Source organism: Rattus norvegicus, chromosome 1 (assembly GCF_036323735.1).
Source record: "Rattus norvegicus strain BN/NHsdMcwi chromosome 1, GRCr8, whole genome shotgun sequence".
Classification (NCBI taxonomy): domain Eukaryota; kingdom Metazoa; phylum Chordata; class Mammalia; order Rodentia; family Muridae; genus Rattus; species Rattus norvegicus.
In genome coordinates, this window is record NC_086019.1 from 165690342 (window position 1) to 165709854 (window position 19513).

At 44.3% G+C, this 19513-nt stretch overlaps 1 protein-coding gene across 12 annotated transcripts; it reads right to left on the minus strand.

Annotated features, from left to right (window-relative positions):
- Positions 1–275: 275 nt before the first annotated feature.
- Lrrc51 (leucine rich repeat containing 51) lies at positions 276–19496 on the minus strand. Of its 12 annotated transcripts, none has more exons than NM_001106284.1 (6): positions 19300–19432; positions 8843–8905; positions 8004–8141; positions 2789–2994; positions 775–923; positions 276–501 (listed from the first exon to the last, which is right to left on the minus strand). In NM_001106284.1, exons 3-6 carry the CDS (start codon positions 8083–8085, stop codon positions 360–362), a joined length of 579 nt encoding a protein of 192 aa, NP_001099754.1. In that variant the 5' UTR covers positions 8086–8141; positions 8843–8905; positions 19300–19432; the 3' UTR covers positions 276–359. The 12 variants fall into 12 exon arrangements, with proteins under 12 accessions (NP_001099754.1, XP_006229936.1, XP_063141284.1 ...); XM_006229874.5 differs by having other exon boundaries at positions 277–501; positions 19360–19473; XM_063285214.1 differs by having other exon boundaries at positions 277–501; positions 8843–8925; positions 19360–19468.
- Between the last annotated feature and the right edge of the window lie 17 nt (positions 19497–19513).

A 19513-nucleotide genomic window follows, 5' to 3' on the forward strand; every position in this document is an offset into this window, starting at 1 on the left:
GAGGCTGAAGCAACAGGATTGCTACAAGATCAAGGACAGCCTGGGCCACAGAGTTAGAACTCTTGGGGAAAAAAGTATTTAGAAATTACTAATCTACTCTATTCCCATGATATCCCATGAATACTAAGGGGCCCAGAAAGGACAGGAAAGTTTCCTGCATGGTAGAACCTGGCTCCTGGGTCGTAACCAGCAAGCAGGCTTTTGGCCTTCACTCTGAAGTTTTACTAGTAGCGGCTGGGTGTGGAGAGCATCTTAACCAAGCACAGGTGATGTATAATCTGTTCAACAGCTCAAATCATTTATTGTCAAACCAAGCTGATCATCCTCAGGGCATTAGGTGTGCTCGGGTCCTGCGAATCTCAGAGTACATCCTGCTTGATCCGGACCTTCTTGGGCTTGATATTCATGCGTTTCCATACTTCTGCTGTGCTGCGGTCGGCCTTGGTGACTCCACTGAAGTCAAACGTGGTGATACGGGGCAGGTTGCACAGCACATACTGCCTGTGGGGAAGACTTGGGCTTAGGGCCAGCCCCTACAAAAGAACTCCCTCCCTGCCCCCCACCGGTTGCTGCTGTCTCTTTTGACAGCAAGGAATGGAGGGGAGCTTGATGTTTTGGGAGGACTAGTTTCATTCTGAGAGCAAGGGGTGTACTTAGAGGTCTAGTACATCCTTCTGTGGTCCATATGTGGCAGAAGAATGGTCTTGAATTTCTTGTCTCCTCTCCCCTTGTTCCTTAAGGAAACTCATCTGGACCCCAGATCCAGGTCCTTACCTGTACCCCTTTTCTTCCTCTATGGGGTTCCCATGGAGGGTCAGGCTCCGGAGACGAGGGAGGACAGCTAGCTTATTCACCTCCCCTAGGCGATGGATGCTGTTGCCATGAAGGTAGAGGACACTTAGGTTGAAGAATGTTGTTAGAACCTGTTAAGGTGGAAATCAAAGTCAGGCTGGACAAAGATGATGTCTGCTCAGGGTGGACTTTCTCTGGCAGAGAAAGAAAAGTTTGGAGAACAATCGGCCTCCTTCTCCAGCCCTCATAGCCATTCTATATGACTTGTATGCTTCCTATACTTCTAAAAAGGCTGTTTTTCAGTAGGCCATGGGTGCCACAGGTGGATACATGCGTTGGAGGACAGCCTGGTCAACAAAGGGAGTTCCAGGACAGCCAGGGGTACAAAGAGAAACCCTGTCTTAAGAAAACAAAAACCAGGGGTTGGGGATTTAGCTCAGGGGGTTGGGGATTTAGCTCAGTGGTAGAGCACTTGACTAGCAAGCACAAGGCCCTGGGTTCAGTCCCCAGCTCCAAAAAAAAAAAAGAAAAAAAAGAAAACAAAAACCAAGACACACACACACACACACACACACACACACACACACACACACACACATATATATATGATTATTTTGCCTACGTGTATGTGTGTATATCACATGTATGTTTAGTGCTTGCAGAGGCCATTGGACTTCCCTCCAAGCCTCCACCCCCCTTGAAACTGGAGTTACATATATAATCGTGAGCCACTGTGTGGGTGATGGGAACTGAGAGAGCAGCGAGTGCCCTGACCTGCAGCCACCTTTATGGCCCTTTGTATGGGTGTTTGCCTCCTTGTATGTCTGTGCCCAGCATAGGAACCTGGTGCTTCTGAGTCAGAAGGACATCGGGTCCTCCGGAAATGGAGTTATAGTGGATGGTGGTGAACGACTGTGCATGTGCTGGGAGCTGAACCTGGATCCTCTGCAAGAGCAAAAAATGCTCTTAACAGCTGAGCCATCTCCTTCCCTCCTCCCTCCTCCCTCCTCCCTCTTCCCCTCTCCTCACCTATCACACACACACACACATGAGTAAATTAACTTTTAAGTCCTTTTCAGGGAAAAGCCCCTAAAGTAGACCTGGCACCTGTGGTTATACATTTGACTGCTCAGGTGACAGCTCTCCTTGCTGAGTCTTATTTGCCCCTTAAGGCCTTTCCAGCTGAGATGACCTAGGATTCCATCTGCAAAGGAGTATCAGCTTGGCACATATTCATCTCATTTTCTATCATAGGGGAAGTCTCCAAGTTATGCCCCAAGCCTTTCTCCTGCCAATAGGGATCTTGGGCAAAGATCTTTCCTTTTTCTAGAATTTTCTTTGCTTCCTTTCCTAACTTCTTTCCTTTCTCCTCCTCTCTCATGTAGTCTAGGGTAGCCTCAAGCTCACTATGTAGCTGAGAATGACCTTAAGCTCATCCTCCTTCCACCACCTTCCCAAGTGCTAGAATTAGAAGCAAGTACCAACATACTTGGCCAAACTAAACTGTTTTTAAAACAGATTTTACAGAAAGCAACCGATGGCTTTCACAGTAGGGCCCAGCACAAGACACAGTTCAGAGCCTAATGATGAGTGCTATAGCTTTGCTTCAGCCACTGATAATTGGTTCTCTTACATTTTAATTTAATCCTTATAAAACAACCATGATTATGGCATCTTATTCCCATTCATAGGAAAGCCAAAGTTTTAGGAAACTGTAGCTTAGGAGGCAGCCTGGTCTATATAGTGAATTCCAGGGCAGCCAGAGGTACATACTGAGACCCTGTCTCCAAAAAAAACAAGTTATATACCTTGCTGACAATGAGAAAATGGGGAAACTCAAAGTTTGTGCTTACATCTGTGTGTCTCTACAACTGTGCCCTTTGAACTGCACCCCACTGCCTGTGCTTCCTTGAGAAGGGAGTAGAAAGGCTGTGAGCTGGACACAGTGACTTCAAGCTCCCCTTTGATATTTGTCCATCCAGGGCTGGGAACTCACAGGGTCAATGGTAGTCAGGTCATTGAAGGAGAGGTCAATCCAGGCCAGATTCTCTGGGTGCTGTAGAAGCTGTGAAACCACCTGGTTGAAGTCTTTCAGGTCATTGAGGACATTGTTGTTGAGCCACAGGGACTGGGTCAGTGACTTTCCTGACTTTGAATACTTCACTGGTCGTAGACCTGTCCTTGGCTCCTCGCTTATCAGATCTACAATGACAAAATAAGGCTTGAGTTTATTTTTTTTTTTTTGGCTATTTTATTTGCATGAGTATTTTGCCTGTATGCATACATGGCATGTGCATGCCTGGTGTCTGCAGAAGTCAGAAGAGGGTGTGAGATTCTCTAGAATGGGGTTAGGGGTGGTTGTGAGCCACTGTGTCAGTACTAGGGGTTGAACTTGAGTACTCTAGGTACAACAAGTGCTCATAACCTCCAAGCCATTTTTCCAGCCCAAGGTGTGTGTCCATCTTTGCTTTTCTGCCTTTGGGGGTGATGAGGGAGAGCTGAACAGATGAACATACAAGTGCTACTTGGAGGGCTTGGCAGGGCCTCGGCACTAGAGTCTGAGACCATCCCTTTCTCCAGCTCCGTAGATCAGAGTAAGCTTAGAGTAGGCCAAAGAATTTTAGGCTAGATGGTCTTCACGTGTCTCTTGCATTATTGGGGTTTGTATGTACCACTCCTGTGAGTGGAGTAGATCCTATTCCGTTTTATATAAGAACCTGAGTTGTTGGGGTGAACCAAGGTAATGTCACAAAATATACTATTGTATTATAGTATAGTCTATAGAATTCATGTCAGCGGAACATATCCATTGTCTTCATTAATGACAAACTGTGGAAGGAAATAGATACACAATAGTAAGAGAGAGAATGTGCAGGCTCTGGATGAGCAGTGGGCAGGGACGTAGCAGATGGGTGTCTCAGGAATTCCTGTGGGCAGGATGGAAACAAACTGGCAGTAAGTGTTCATGTGGTAGTGCACAGTTGTTTTGGTAAGGAAGAGGTCTTGGTGCACTAAGCATAGGGAAGGAGAATCTAAGCTGAACATGGTAGATTAGGAGATGTTAACCAGGCAAAGGAGGGGAGAAAGGGTGAAAACATGAGTAAAGTTGCTTTACTCAGGAAGAGTGGGATGGAGACACGTCCACTATGCACAAGAGCACAGGTAGGGAAAAAGCAGACAGGAGCCAGTCCTTAGTCACAAATGCTAGGCTAAGATCTAGGACTCTGTCCTGTAGGAAATAGGAAGTCATTGGAGTGTTGAAAACAGACAACTAGCCTTTCTCTTGAAAGGTGACTTAGAAGCTTCTATGTAGACTGGATTTAGGAGGTACATAAAATTCAAAGATCGTGTTGTCTACTTTAGTTAGCATGAGACAACATGAACATAGCAATTACTGGCTGACTGAATGTGAAGGTAGAAGGCTATATTAGAGCAGTGCCTAGCTTTTCGTTCAGGCCCTTTAGCTGATGAAGAAGTTTAGGAGAAATTGGACTGGAAAAGTGATGAGTTCAGGCTTGGGTTTGGTGTGTTAGAAGCTCCTGCTGAGTGAAAAGGCAAGAGATGCTAGCTAGGCAAGTAGGCAAGAATGAAGGTCTAAAGCTGAGAAGATAGTCTTGCAAACTATTAGTACAGGTTATAGATTGTTAGGTAGACAAGCAGTTCCTCAGAGAGGAAGAGGACGCCATTTAAAGTTAGTGAATAATCTGGAGAACAGGAAGATGCAAGAGAGAATGGTTTTATTTATTTTTAATTAAAATGTTATGCATATGGGTATTTTGCCTGCATATATGTTTGCCATGCCTATTAAGGCCAGAAGAGGCCATCAGATCCCTGAGGACTTCCAGGTGGTTGTGAGCCATGTGAGTGCTGAGGATCAAAGCCAGGTTCTTTGAGAGCAGCCCGTGCTTACTTAGTGCTAGGCCATCCTTCCAACTCCTGAGAGAGTAGTTTAAAGGTGTTTGGAGAGGGGCAGTGTGGAGAGTAAGTTCTAGGAAAGACAAGGACTTAATACTAATTCTGGCAGCTCAAAAGAAGCTGGTAACTGAAGGCTTGAGGACAGAAGCTGGACTGGAGTGAAAATGAACGGAAAGTGCAAGCAGGTAGTCTGGACACTCATGTTGGAAAGTGAGTGTGCAGAGAAAATACACCTCTCCCCTGCTGTGTTCTTCAAATGAGGTTCATAATGAGGGTGGGTGGGCTCTGCCCAAGCTGGCGTTTGTGGGAGACCCAGAACCAGACTACAGTTTAATTCTCGTGGTTCCATTTTCTCCACTGCCTTTAAGCCTTTAGCAAAGTCTTAAGTGGCCTGTAGGGACAAAGCACTTTTGCAAAATCTAGCCAGCCTGCCTTTACACACTTCACCTGGTTTACAGCCTTTTCTCAGCTGCAGGTCAGACAGCATCCACCAGGTGGCTCACTGCCTTAGCTTGGAATGAACAGGGCCTGAGGTTGAGGCCTGAGTAGGGTAAGGATAATGGAGCAGTGTACCTCTCTCTGTCTGTCCATGAGTAGGCTCCAAATTATGTCTCCTCACACCTTCGAAACACTTTCAAATGGTTTGACTTAGATGAATAAAAATGTCAGAGTAACTCCACATACATCAGCACATGTTCTGATACTGCAGAAGGTTAGGGGGTGTCTCATACAAAGACAGGTCCTAAGCTGTGAGGGAGCTACTGGATGGAGTTGTCTATAATATGAGGCAGCCTGAGCTCCTCTTACCTTGGGTAAAAGGGGTATTTAAAACTGTTATGTTTATCTGTCCCCTCAGGTTACACCAAGGTAGCACATTTCTTGAGCATGTGTTAAAAGGTTCCTAATTCAGAGTAGGTCTGGAAGTCAGACCCCAAATATCAACAGTTAACAGAATTGGAGCTGGGGGAGGGACACTGACTGCAGGAACCTCAGAGAAGCCTTGATCCTCCTGCTAGTTTCTGAAGTGTTGCCTTGTAACTTCCCACATGTCCAGAAGTCTCTTTGAAGAACTTTCGGTGTCATCTGTCCATCTCCATGATGGAAAGGATTGGCAGGCATATATGAAAAGCCTCCTTAGTACTTAGTTTGTGAATGGATTAGCAAGTACTGGTTGTGCATGGGATAAGCCAATGTTTGGTACCATGCCCAAAGCTTCTGCCTAAATTAGATGTCTCTGATCTGTGATCCATCTTGATTCATTTAGCAAATAGTGTCCCAACTCTGTCCTTTACCTTATCAAACCTAAGAAAGGGCTTGGGTTTGATATATATGTCCCTCCACCCCTGCTTAAGAGACTTAGCAAGGAGTCCAATTGCCTGGTGTATGTGTTTGCACATATATGTATATAACTGCATAATATCAGGAGCTCAGTAAGTTCTGAACCACTGGTGCAGTGTGTGACATCTGCAGATTTATTTTGTCAAGTACAGGTAGGTACCTTGGGTAGAGCTGACTAATGTCTTCCTCATTGTGCACAGAAAGCACAGTCAGACCTTCCCATGGAAAGCTGACACTTCCTGTGCTATAGTACGAGTGTTACCCTCCTCCCCAAGCACCTTTGCTTTCTTGAACAAAGCTATTACTGCAACTAAAACCTTTGTGAACTGTGCACGCCATCACAAGTAATGGAGAACACAGGAAGGATCACAGTAGGTGATTATTTGCTGGGGATACAGACATGAGTTGCCAGTGTGGTGAATACTAACTGAAGTAGTGCCCTGCATCAGAGCCCAGGCTGGTAACAGCTAACGGGTGTGAGGTCGGTAATTAAAGGCAGGGGTGGGTGGCAAAACTGTCTGCTCCTTGAGCATATGGCACTATGAGAGCTTCAGTGTGCACCGTGGAAAGGGTTAGCTGCCCATTTCAGAAGACACTGATTAGTAAACGAGAGTGCATGTGGGCAGAGCTGGCAGCGCAGTAGTGCTGGTGATGGAATACATTCGGCATGTATGGAATGGAAATAACCTGTTAACGATTTCAACTGGAAATATGCCGGTTTGTTGCTAAAAAGATCTCTCAGGTTTTACCAACAAGCAGAAGAGGCTTGTGTTCCTAGACAAGAGACAGGGTCCTGCCAACATGGTGGAGCATAGCCACAGGCTCTATTTTCTTAGTAGTTTCCTCTTTTCAAGATGAAAACAGAAGAGTAACTTGTCTGGTTGGCTTCTCAGTATTCTTCATGAACTTCCGGCTATAGTCTGGCTTTTTCTGAAGATGGGCCAGCTACCATAAGAGACTCCCAGGTCCTTCTGTATTTGCTACTTTAAAGAAAAACTGGGCTGTGCAGGGGAGGGAAGGTTCAGTGGTTAAGGCACTTGTTACTCTTGCAGAAGACCAGGGTTTGATTTTCAGTACCCACATGGAGGCTCACAATCACGCCTAACTCTATTTCTAAGGAATCTGAAACCTTCTGACTTCCGTGGGCACTAGGCATGCATGTGATGTATAGAAATACATTCCGGTAAAATATTCGTACACATGATCTAAAAGAAATTTAAAAAAAAAAGATTTCACGAATCTGGAAGGGAAAGCGCAGCAGTTAAAGAGCACTGGCTGCTCTTCAGAGAACCTGGCTGAAGTCCGCACCGCCGTGGAGGCACGCAGCTGTCTGTGACCTGGCATACAAGGGGTGCAGGTGAAACACCTGTACACATAAAGTTAAAATAGCATATTTTTAATCTCAAGGCTGAGGACGAAGCTCAGATGTAAACATTTGTCCTATGTGTCAGAGGCCTTGCATTCACTCCTTAACGCAGTAACACAACAACAACAAAATTTTACTCCACCCTCTCCTCTAGGCTTTTTGCTTGTTTTGTTTTTCGAGACAGGGTTTCTCTGCGTGTAGCTTTGGCTGTCCTGGAACTCACTCCATAGACCTTGAATCCACAGAGACCCTCCTGCCTCTGCCTCCCAAGTGCTGGGATTAAAAGCCTCAGCCACCATGGCCCAGCTGTGTAGGCTCTTTAAAAAAAAAGACTTGAGGGGCTGGAGAGATGGCTCAGTGGTTAAGAGCACCGACTGCTCTTCCAGAGGTCCTGAGTTCAAATCCCAGCAACCACATGGTGGCTCACAACCATCTGTAAGGAGATCCAATGCCCTCTTCTGGTGTGTCTGAAGACAGCTACAGTGTACTTATATATAATAAATGAATAAATCTTTAAAAAAAAAAAAAGAAGAGGATTTTTCTCCATGGTACCATACAACCTGGTGTCACGTTGTGTGCTCTGCAGGCTGACCTTGAATCATTTGGACGCTCTTGAAGGAGTAGTCAAGAGGAGGCTCCTGCACCGAAGTGTTCATATAGTCCCGTTTGCTCATAGTTCAGGCCATCATTCATCAGGTGGAAGTATGGGCCCTGGGAGTCTGGGTTCAGCCTGGGAGGACAGAGAAGAATCAATGTTCCAGATGTGGAGTGTCTACCCCTCCATACTGCTTTCCACTCTAGTTCTCTAGGCCCGCCTAGCTGCATTTCCATGTTAAGGCACTGGTGCTTTCATGTATAGTATACGTCTTACGCCTCCGAGCAACTTCCCGACACTTCCAACTCCTCTGATACAGCACCCACATCTTAGGAGAGGTTTTGTTTTGTTTTATTGACAGAGTCTAATGTAGCCCAGGCTAACCTCAAATTAATGATCTACCTTCCTCAGCTTCCTGAGTGTTGGAATTATGGATATGTACCATCACACATGGCTACAGTACCCATTTCTATTTTCCAGATGAAGAAATTGAGACCCAAAGGGTAAAGACTTGCCCAGAGTTAAGCCGAGTCAGTTGTGGACAGCAGTCATAGTCTCCAGAATCCTACTCTGAGAACCCTCCTGCCACTCCACAATAGTTACCATAGAGACTGCCTGCTGCCTCGTCTCTGTTGACATCACCTGCAGCACTGTATTACCTGACAAGCCCTTGAAGACCTTCACTGGACCTGGCTGCTGCTGAGAGCCCTTCACTTTCTGACACAACCAGATATCGGCTATCTTCTCTGTGCAGCTTGTCTATCAGCCCTTTCCATTTGAGAACCCTACTTCCACTCACATGTATAAACAGAAAACCAGAGTCTACCCTCACTCACCTGTCACTGATACCTGAAACGCCATCATAAGGGATTCGTTCCTTTGGGTTCAGGGATTGTTCCCTGTTAAAATGGAAACATCCCTCAGAGAGAGGTGAACACAAAGTTATCAGTCATTTGTAATGTGTGATGTGTCTTATCCAATCCTTTCCATTATGTTAGGGAAAGTAAAGCTGAGAACAGGTTTTTCCTGGAGACTAGGAAGAGCTGTGGAACACTGCTCACCTGGGAGGAAGAGAGCTGAAAAACTCTACCAAGGGCTATGGGGTGGTGGTGTTGTGTGTGTGAGTCATATAAACAAAAGGCAAACAAAGACTAGAGCCCCTTTTCACTCTATCCAATGTCGCCACTTCTCTGTCTTACTTTCTCACTTCCCAAAAGGATGGGGTTTACAACAGTAAACACTCAGAGAGCAGGATGCTTTGTAAAGCAGTGCAGTCCGAAGGAGAGACTGCAAGTCACAAGTGCAAGCCTCACACATGATTCTTTAGACACATAGTTTCAAGATTTTAGGGGCTATGTGGGCTAATGAGAAGGTTCAGGAGGTAAAGGCACGTGCTGCATAAGCCTCAACCTGAATTTGATCCCTGAAATATGATAGGAGAAAATCAACTCCTTAAAATTGTCTCATGACCTCCACAGACTAGTCTACACACTCGAAGAAGTAAATAGATGGATAATTTTAGGAGCTAAAATTTCAATGAAATGAAATAGGTGAATCAATCCTAATTTACTAACAGCATATTCAAAATATTTAACATGTAATCAATACTAGGAATTACTGAGCTATTTTAGAGCCTATTCCAAGATGAATTAGCCACCTGTTGAGTCAGGTGCTTAATTGTCACATATGATCACCAGTCTGGACAATACTGATAGAGAAAATTAAGAATGGGAGACAAAAGCCAGGCACACACTTTTAATCCCAGCACTCAGAAGATACAGGCAGGCTGATCCTCGAATTCGAGGCCAGCCTGATCTACAAAGCAAGTTCCAGGACAGCCATGAGCTACACAGAAAGACCCTGTTTCTCAAAACCACCACCACCATTGCCACCACCCACAAAGGGGGTGTGTGTGTGCCAGAAACTAGGTTAAAAGAGTAAATGTATCAGGGATCTCAGGACTTAGTTATGACCTACCTGGCAGCCAAAGCACAAAGGGAAACCTTGGGATATATAATACTCACTAATCACAGGAGTCAAAAGAAAAAATTAATCTATATGCAGAGACAATGAAATTGGCAAGCACTATTCAAATAAATTTTGTTAAAAGTCAAAGCCAAGAGGCACATCTGTAGTCCTAGCCCTTGGGACACTAAAGATGGAAGATTGTCAGTTTTAGGCCAGCTTGAGCAACACAGCAAGACACATGTCAAAAACAACAAAAATCAAAGGACATAGTTGAGAATGCAAAAACTGCTGGGAATGCTAGGTGGCTGGTGAACACAGGAGGCTGAGGTAGGAGGACCATAAAGTCAAGGTCGGCCTGGGTAATATATATAATGAAATCCTATCTCAACAACTATAAAACTCAGGAAGGAAAGGACCTGGTTTCAGTTTAGCCTTAATGAATGCAGTGCAAGTAAATTCCTTTCTTGGTAATTTCATATATGTCTTAGGGTTTTACTGCTGTAGCGGGGCACACCTTCAGTCTCAGCACTTGGGGAAGCAGAGGCAGGTGGATCTACATGAATTCAAGGCCAGCCTGGTCTACAAAGAGAATTCCTAGACAACCAGATCTACACAGAAAACAGCTGTCTTGAAAAATCAAGAAAAAAAAAATAGCAGTCTCACTGAGCATAGTGACACATACCTGTTACTCAGCATTTAGGAAGGAGGGACAGGGGCTGGAGAGATGGCTCAGCCGTTAAAGGCTAGGCTCACAACCAAAAATATAGGAAGGAGGGACAGGGCCATTAGAAGTCAAGGTCACCCTAGCTGCATAGTGAGTTTGAGGGCAGACTGGGCTACATGAGACACCTCAACAACAACCTTTTGGGAAGTGTCAGCCTGAGTCACACAGCATCTGAATTCTGTCACGTATTTGATGTTCCCCATGGAGATGGATTGTTCATTAGAAATATCTGAATCTTTTAGATACCAAGTCTACAGGAAACTGTGGTAACTTGATGGAGAACAGAACTTGAGTTGAAGCCAGAGACTAGTGACTAAATCTGAGTTCAAGGATAGGCTAGTCTACATAGTGAGTTCTAGGACTTCACAGAAAGACCCTATCTTAAAACAAACAAACAAAACCCAACAACAATAACAAAAAGAAGGAGATACTGAGCTTTATTTGAGAGTTTAATTTTCCATTACTGGGGCTGGAGAGATGGCTCAGCAGTTAAGAGCAGTAACTACTCTTCCAGAGGTCCTGAGTTCAATTCCCAGCAACCACGTGGTGGCTCACAACCATCTGTAATGGGATCTAATACCTCTTCTGTTGTGTCAGACACCCGCTATAAAGTACTCATATACATAAGATAAGTAAATAAAAACAATTTCCATTACTGAAGAAACTTCGAAAAGTCATGATCAAGAAGGAAGATCTTAGCTGAGCATAGTACTCTCCCTCCCACTTGGGAGGAAGGCTAAGACAAGAGCTCAAGTTCAGGTCCAACTTGGGTTACATAGTGAGATTCTTTCTAAAAACAGTAAGTGGTTGTGGTGGCTTACATTTGTAATCCAAGTACTTGGGAGGTGGAAGCAGAAAGATCAGGAGTTCAAAGTCACTCTCAGTTACAGAGCAAGTTTGAAGTGACCACTATCCTACACAAAGTTGTATCTCAAAATAAAAACAAAGAAAAAAGAGGAGATCTGGAGCTTACAGCAGCAGAGATGAAGACCCCCGGGGCAACACAAAGTCAAGCTTGAAGGAACACATGGGCAACAACATGTGAGGGTCCTAGCTGCCCTGACTGGCGTGTTTTCTCACCCATGCCAGAGTAACTTAGTCTCCTTTTGGTTTTTTTGGTTTAGGAAAATCTATAGGCATTCAATAACTCATCATCATCATCACCATCACCACCACCACCACCACCATCATTATTTGAATTCTGTGGTGTTAGGGATTGGATGTACACCTGTTGCACATACTAGGCAGGTAAGCTCTGGTATTGAGTCACATCTGCACCCTCCACAGTCTTCTTTTGTAAAACTAGAGGAACCTAACTCAGGCAGAAGCCCAACCTAGATTAGTGCCCACATTCATTCATTCATTTATTTATTTAAAAATGTATGTGGCTGTTTTGTCTATATGCATATTTGTACACCATTTATGTCTGCTCCCTATAGAGGCCAGAGGTCAGAACCCTTGGGGCTGGAGTTATAGACTGCTGTGACCCATCATGTTGGTGATGGGAATTGAATCTGGGTTCTCTGAAAGAATACCCAGTGCTCCTGACTGCTGAGCCATCTTTCTAGCCCCTATTTTTTGTTTCGCTTTATGTTTGTTTTTTTGGAGATAAGATCCCATGTGTCTCAGCTGACCTCAAACCCCTGGTGTAGCTAATGTTAACCTTGGACCTCTAAGCCTCTTGCTTCCACTTCCCACGCGCTGAGAGTATGGGAGTGGGCCAGGACATCCTATTTTCCTGCAATGGGTTTGGTGCCTTTGGGGATTGAATCCTTATCGTCAGACTAAGCCCTAGATTGGAGCCTGAGTTCTGAACCACTGAACACGTATTTTAAAAAACCAAATAAGTTTTTACTGTTCTTTGGTGACTAGAACTTTAGTGCAGAAATGATTTTGTGTAGCACCAACTTCCAATTAATTCTTTTGAAGAAGATGCAAATAGAGCACTAAGATGGTGGGTGGCTCTGCTTGTTATGGCTAGCATTGCGTCTCTGTTCATGTCATCAGAAGCCCTTGGCAAGTGAGAAACTGCCCTATACTCCGATTTCTGTTTGGGCAGTTGACACTGAGCTATTCTAACAATGGCTAACAATTGGCTCCCAGCTTCAGCTGTTTCACTCCACACCTCATTCCCAGTAAGACAGCAATTCAATTCTGCAAGTGTTGGTAGAGTGCCGGCTGCCCTGTGCCTGACCAAAAGAAATAAAGACGAAGGACAAATCCTAGAGCCCTGGCAGAAGCAGAGAGGCTTGCTGGGCTCCTATTGATTGTGGCAGAGCAATTAAAAGTGTAGCCAGTTCCAATTTACAGTTGCCTATTTAGTGAACATTCTGTTTCAGCACTCAGCCCCAAGGGACCTGGGCCTGGACCACCACCTCCACTTCCCCCTTCCCTTTCTTTGCTTTGCCTCCCAAGTGTTGAGATTAAAAGATTGAACCACCACACCCTGCTGTTTTTTGTTTGTTTTGTTTTAAAGACAGAGTCCCTATATAGTGCTGCCTGGTCTGAAACTTGTTAATGTAGACCAGGTTGCTTTGAACTCATGGAGATTCTCCTCCTGCAACCCACGTGCAGTGATTATAGGTGTTCTTTCTTGTGTGTTTATAAATGTGGGTATGTGTGTCCAGACTGATGTGTACATGTATGTGGAGACCCTTGGGTGTCCTTACTCAGTTGCCATCCACTTCTCCCACTTTTTTGTTGTTGTTTTGAGAAATGGTCTCTTAATGGCCTAGAACTTGCCAGGCAGGCTAAGCTGCTAGCCAGGTCTCTGACTGCCTCTGACTCCCCAGTGCTGGGGTTACAAATGCGTACCACCATGTCTTGTGAACTCAGTTCCTTATGCTTGCAGGGCAAGTACTTTACCAACCAAACTGTCTCTTTAGTTCCTAAAGTACTCTTTTGGATTTAAAACATAGTTTTACATTTACTTTATGAGTGTTTTGCCTTTATGTATAAATGTGCCTGGTGTTTGGTGCCTATGGAGAACTGTCAGATGCTGTGGAAATAGAGTCATAAATAGATTGAGCTCCCACATGGGTACTGAGAACTGACTCTGATGACTCTGGGTCCTGTGGAAGAGCAGACAGTGCTCAGTGCTTTAACTGCTGGGGTCTCTCCAGCCCCATGTGCCTTCTTATATATAGCCTTGAAAATTTATGTCTATATCTATGTGTGTGTATTTAATATATATAACACACACATACGTGTATGTGTGTGTGTGTGTGTGTGTGTGTGTGTGTGTGTGTGATGTATATGCCTGCATGAAGGTACCCATAGATGCCAGAAGGCAGGATCCCCTGGAGTTACAGGTTGTTGTGAGTCGCCCAGTGCAGTTGCTAGGAACTAAACTCAGGCCCTCTTCAGAAGTAGTACATACACTTAAACACTGAGTCATCTCTATAGCTACACCACTTCCATTTTGAAACAGGTTCTCATATAGCGTTGGCTGACCCGGAACCCACTAGGTGGCCAAGGATGACTTGAATTCCTGATTTTCTCTGCTTCTACTGCCCAAGTGTGAAGATTACAGACACGTGTCATCACACTTAGATTTGTTAAATAAAAAAAAAAAAAACTTTTCCAGAGAAAACAGATGAGTTTTAATTTATCGATTTAGGTATTAAATCTGGCAAGAATCAATGATTCCTATTCATAGTCTTTCCTATAATTTTATACACTGATGGTGAGCTCAGCATTTGAACCAGCCATTGAAATGCTGAGAAAATGAAGAAAATAGGAGATTTAAGGTTTTGTTTTGTTTGAGGCGCAGAGAACTGAACCCAGGAGTCTTTAGCTGCTAGGAAAGTGCTCTGACAGTGAGCTCTGTCTCCAGCCTGGCCGACAGAAGCTTTGTTGGAAGGCTTGCTCTCTGCTCCCTGCCTCTGCCATGAGAACTTGCCCGAGGGCTGGAGGGTGGGCTGGTGGGAGAGGGCATTGAAAATGAGGCAATGACATGAGCTGAGGCCAGCTTCAACTAGTCCACACCAGCTAACTCCCTTGTCAAGACTGGGAGGTCACCTAACCCCCAAGTGAACTGAACCAAAATAAAAACCATCCAGGTACCTCAGAGCCACCAAAGGAAGAATAAAGACTTAATGTTTGAAGCCACGGTGGCTTTGGATGGTTCCACAGGCAGCGACAGCTAACTGACCCCTTCCTCAGTGGCACTTTGAACACAGCTTTACTATCATCTGTTGTGATAGTAAATACTTGTGAAATGCAGATGAATCCTACCTGAAGACCTATTGTATGGTGTAGAGAAGACATTCAATACACAGAAGTAGCAGCCATACTACTTTACTCTCTCTGTGAGTGTTAGGTGCATGCCAGAACAAGTACTCTAGGGATTGAGTTACACCTTCAGTCCTCCATACTAATTTATTATTTATTTAGTTTCTGTTTTCTTCCTGTAAACTTGAGGACAGGGACAGAAAGTTAGACTTGTGTTTCTATTAAAACTCCACACAGAACTTGACAAAGACGGTACTGGTTTGATGGATAAATGGATTAAAGAAGGGATGAATGATGGCTTCAGTGTGTCACGAAGAACCCCCGACTCTCAGCCTCAATGCCCCCTTCCTCAGCCCTGCTGCTGCACTGGAGTTAGGTGCTTTCCCAGCAGCTCTTCTGAGTGAGGACTCTCCATGTGATATTCGTCTCACCAGGCTGACTCGCTGATCTGACCAGTGATAGGTTTAAGGGTACACTTGTTTTGAATTGGAAGTTTTCTTTTCAAAACTTAATTTCTTAAAATGTACATGTTGCTGGCAGTGGGGCACCCACCTTTAATCCCAGCACTTGGGAGGCAGTGGCAGGCAGGTCTCTGAGTTTGATGCCAGTCTGATCTACAGAGGGAGTTCCAGGAAAGCCAGGGCTACACAGACAAACCCTGTTCCAGAAAAACAAAACAAAAAATCTATAGCTGTTAATATGATAGCTGACAAGTAAAACAACATGATGTATAAGCAGAGCTGGGGAGATGGCTCAGTGGTTAAGAGCACTGACTGAGGTCCTGAGTTCCATTCCCAGCAACCACATGGTGACTCACAACCATATGTAATGGAATCCAATGCCCTCTTCTGTGTGTCTGAGGACAGCTACAGTGTACTCAGATAAAATAAATAAATGATATTTTTAAAAAAGATGTATAAGCAGATGCAGGAACAAAGTCTTAATTTCCATGAAGAGTTTGGTACTTCCTAGAATACAGGTAAACGACACTAGATCTTTGTAAATAAACCCTGGATATTTCTTTGTAAATCAATAAATTTTTTTTGTCTTTTCAAATTCCTGTATATTCCTCTTACCTTTTTAAATAGCTGCTAAATGGTACATAGTATACATGACATTTTTAACTTTATTGTACATTTAACAATATGATGACAAAAATTTTCCAGTTTGGAGAATTACTAAGAATTTGAATCTGTTTTACTGCTAGCTAGTTTCTGTCCTTTCTCAAGCATGTTTTGACATGATGGTACTGGATGCATGTAAGCAGCAATGGTCAGATGAGGAGAGCTGATAGGAGACTGACAGCCTAGCTCAAAGACTGCAGAAGGAGGGGGAAAAAAAAATTAAAGGATGCCATGAAAAATGGGCTACACAGCCAACGTTGTCTGGGAGGTTCCATCCCCAGGAGTCCAGGGATAACTTGGCTCCTACCTGTGGACTTCCTTTCTTATCTTCACTAATTCTGGAATCCGTCAAATCTAACAACATATAGTCAGGTCCCCCCACTCTCATGGGCCTGCCGCTCTGAAAGTTTCCCTTTCCAGACTGATCTGCTTGGAATGCAGTAGTTTCTTTCAACTTTCCCTTTGTTATTCATACTTTGGAAGCTAGCTCCAGTTTGAACTTTTTCTGAGAAATGTTTCCTCATCCCCAAATCTGGATCTGGAATCTTTCTACTTGGCTCTCATCATACACTATCCTTATTGTCATGGTAGCCTTGAAGATACTCTATCTGTTCACTGTCTACATGACCAGAAACTCCAGCAGGTCAGGAACCGTGTTTGCCTCATGGTTGGATGTCATATAGACTCACCGCCTGACTGCTACAACTGAATAAATGATAGGGAAGGATATGTGAGCGGGCTGACCTGGTCATTTCTGAAGAAGTGACTGAGAGACCTGAAGCATAAGTATAGGCAAAAAGTACGGTAACAGGAGGAAACGATGAGCATCCCAGGGGATTGGGGTGTAGCTGAGAGTCAGACGACTTAACATGTATGGCTTGCTTTCCTCACCCACTCTCCACAAAAAAAAAATCAAGCATTACACGCTGTGGGCAAAGGCCATGCCTCCATGGTCTAGTTCTAGTGTGTGCTCAGAAATTTGGAAGTAATATAAACTAGAATGGGAAAAAAGGAATGTGTATAGTTAGAGTACAGGCTGGAGAGGTGGGCAGAGGCCACCCCGACATGCTTCTTTATTCTAAAAGCAGCAGGAAGACACAGGGTATATATTGAATTTCAGGTAAGGAGAGTGAACAAGAGCAGATTTTCATTTTAAAGAGTTATTTTGGTTGAAGTATGTGAAGTATCTGCATGGGAATGCAGGATAGGATGGTAGCTAGGACTGTATGCAAATTATTTACAATTAGGAGTCAGAGGCAGGATGATCACAAATTTGAAGACAGCCTGGATACAAAGGAAGACCATGTCTTTAAAAGAAAAACAAAACAGTGGGAGATGGAGAGATGGCTCAGCCAAGACCACTTGGTGCCCTTGCAGAGGGCCTGAGTTCAGTTCCTAGCACCCACATTGGTGAGTTTGAGGCCAGCCTGCTCTACAGAGGGAGTTCCAGGACAGCCAGGACTACACACAGAGAAACCCCATCGAAGAAAATGAGGAGGAGGAGGGGGGAGGAGGAAGAAGAGGAGGAGGAGTCGACGTTAGCATTTAGTTAGGCGTGGTGGTGCACATCTTTAATCCCATTACTTGTTGAGGGAAAGGCAGGTAGATCTCTGTGAGTTTTTTTTTTAAGACATTTAGGGGCCTAATGTGAAGTGAGGTCACCACCTTTGGAGGTGAGGGAATGAGGGAAGGTAGATTTGATCAAAACATGTGCATGTATAAAATTTGAAATTAAGAAAAAGACACATTTAGGTATTAAATGGACTACATTTGTTCGAAATGAAAGAGTTATTAAGGATGATGCCTAGGGACTTGACTTGTATACATTGTGGGACTACTGGGTGAAACCCAGGCTTGGAAGAGAGGATTGGAGTGCATACAGAAATACTGAACTTGACATGTCTCAAATATATCCTGAAGGAGATGTCAAGGACATGATTAGTTATATAGATTTGGAACTTCAGAGATGAAGGCTTAGCTGGAGACTGGCAGGTGGCAAATGAAGGTGTGGCTGTCAAGGAGCTCTAAGAGGCGGGTATAGTGAAGAGTGAGGTTGGAAACAGAAGACAGCCCAGAAGCACTTTAAAATAGTGTGTACCAAGGGCCAGTGAATCTTGGTAGCTTCAGACCTCAGGTGTCCTGTCAGCTGTTTCTTGCTTTGTTTAAATGTGTTTGATATCCAGTTTTTCACTCTTTAGTTTCCTTTCTTCATTAATACTTTCTTTTTTTTTTTTTTTTGGTCTTTTTTTCGGAGCTGGGGACCGAACCCAGGGCCTTGTGCTTCCTAGGCAAGCGCTCTACCACTGAGCTAAATCCCCAGCCCCAATTAATACTTTCAAGGATGGATTTGAAACTGATTCATGTTGAAGTGTAAAGAACTCAGGATGGTCATACCGGTTTGTTTTTCCTCGGGCAGTTTAATGTAATCCTTGGAAAAGCACGAGCTATAGATGCAGCCAGGTCAAGCTAAACAGAAAAGGTTTGACCTTAAAGAACTAGAATCTACTAGTGTTGTCAATAGTGGCCTTGGGCAAGTCACTTATCTCTGGGTTTCAGTTTTTTGATCTGTGAAATGGAGATAAATATCACTGATTCATAGAGTTGTTTTAATAGAAAAAGAGAGGCTGTAAAAAAAAAAACTTGGTAAGTTACTAAATGTACTAAACTCTTTTTGAGGAACTATGAACTATAGCTTCCAGAAACTGATCATGCAGAGGTCTAGGAAGAAAAAGCTAATATACAGACAACACTCATACATGTGTGGATATGAGGAATCTGGTGATTCCCTGAAACGGTCTTCTTGCTTGGAAGAGTAAGAAAAGGGGGACCTTTTAGCCCCGTGTCATTTTCTATATCTCCAGAAATCAAGGAACGCGAATTACCCTGATGTGTCATGTGAAGCAATTCCTGGTTCTTCCGAGGAAAACCAACATCATGCCCGAGGGCGTTTCTGATTTCCCCCGCATCTGGGATTGGGGCTTGAGGCACCAGTACTGGGAAAGCGCCATTCTTGAGCTGAGGTGCTCGTAAGCACCGCCAAAATATGCATGGGTATAATCTCCGTAGTCTCACAGTTTATCTCGAGTGTTGTGTTCACTCATGAAGAGGATGAGGGTTTGGGGAGAATCTCAGGTCCCGGTTTGGCAAAGTTCTTATTCTTTTTGTGGAGTTCCTGCCCTTTCAGAGAGCTCTAGTGTAGACTAATTTTCCCGTTCTCCCGCCCAACTCACCCGCAGTCGCTTACCCTCAGGCTTCAGCGTCTCACTACCTGAAAAGTTACTCAGCATAACCCCATAGCAACTACCTTAGTCACCACGCCCTAGACGGCTCAGTTGAACGTGCTCGTAGTGCAGTCCGGAACTTGTAGTTCATCAGGGCTGGACGCCGAAGCCGCGGGGTTTGCTGGGATTTGTAGTTCAAGGCAAGTCCGGGATCCGGAAGTAGTATTACTCCCCTCC

Excerpts from the sequence above, each read along its gene's own strand:
- Lrrc51 (NM_001106284.1), bottom strand. The coding sequence starts at position 8,085 with ATGAGCAAACGGGACTATATGAACACTTCGGTGCAGGAGCCTCCTCTT. Across the intron at positions 2,995-8,003 it reads GAGCGTCCAAATGATTCAAG|ATCTGATAAGCGAGGAGCCA; the intron begins GTCAGCCTGCAG and ends TTGTCATTGTAG. Across the intron at positions 924-2,788 it reads ACCTGACTACCATTGACCCT|GTTCTAACAACATTCTTCAA; the intron begins GTGAGTTCCCAG and ends CCACCTTAACAG.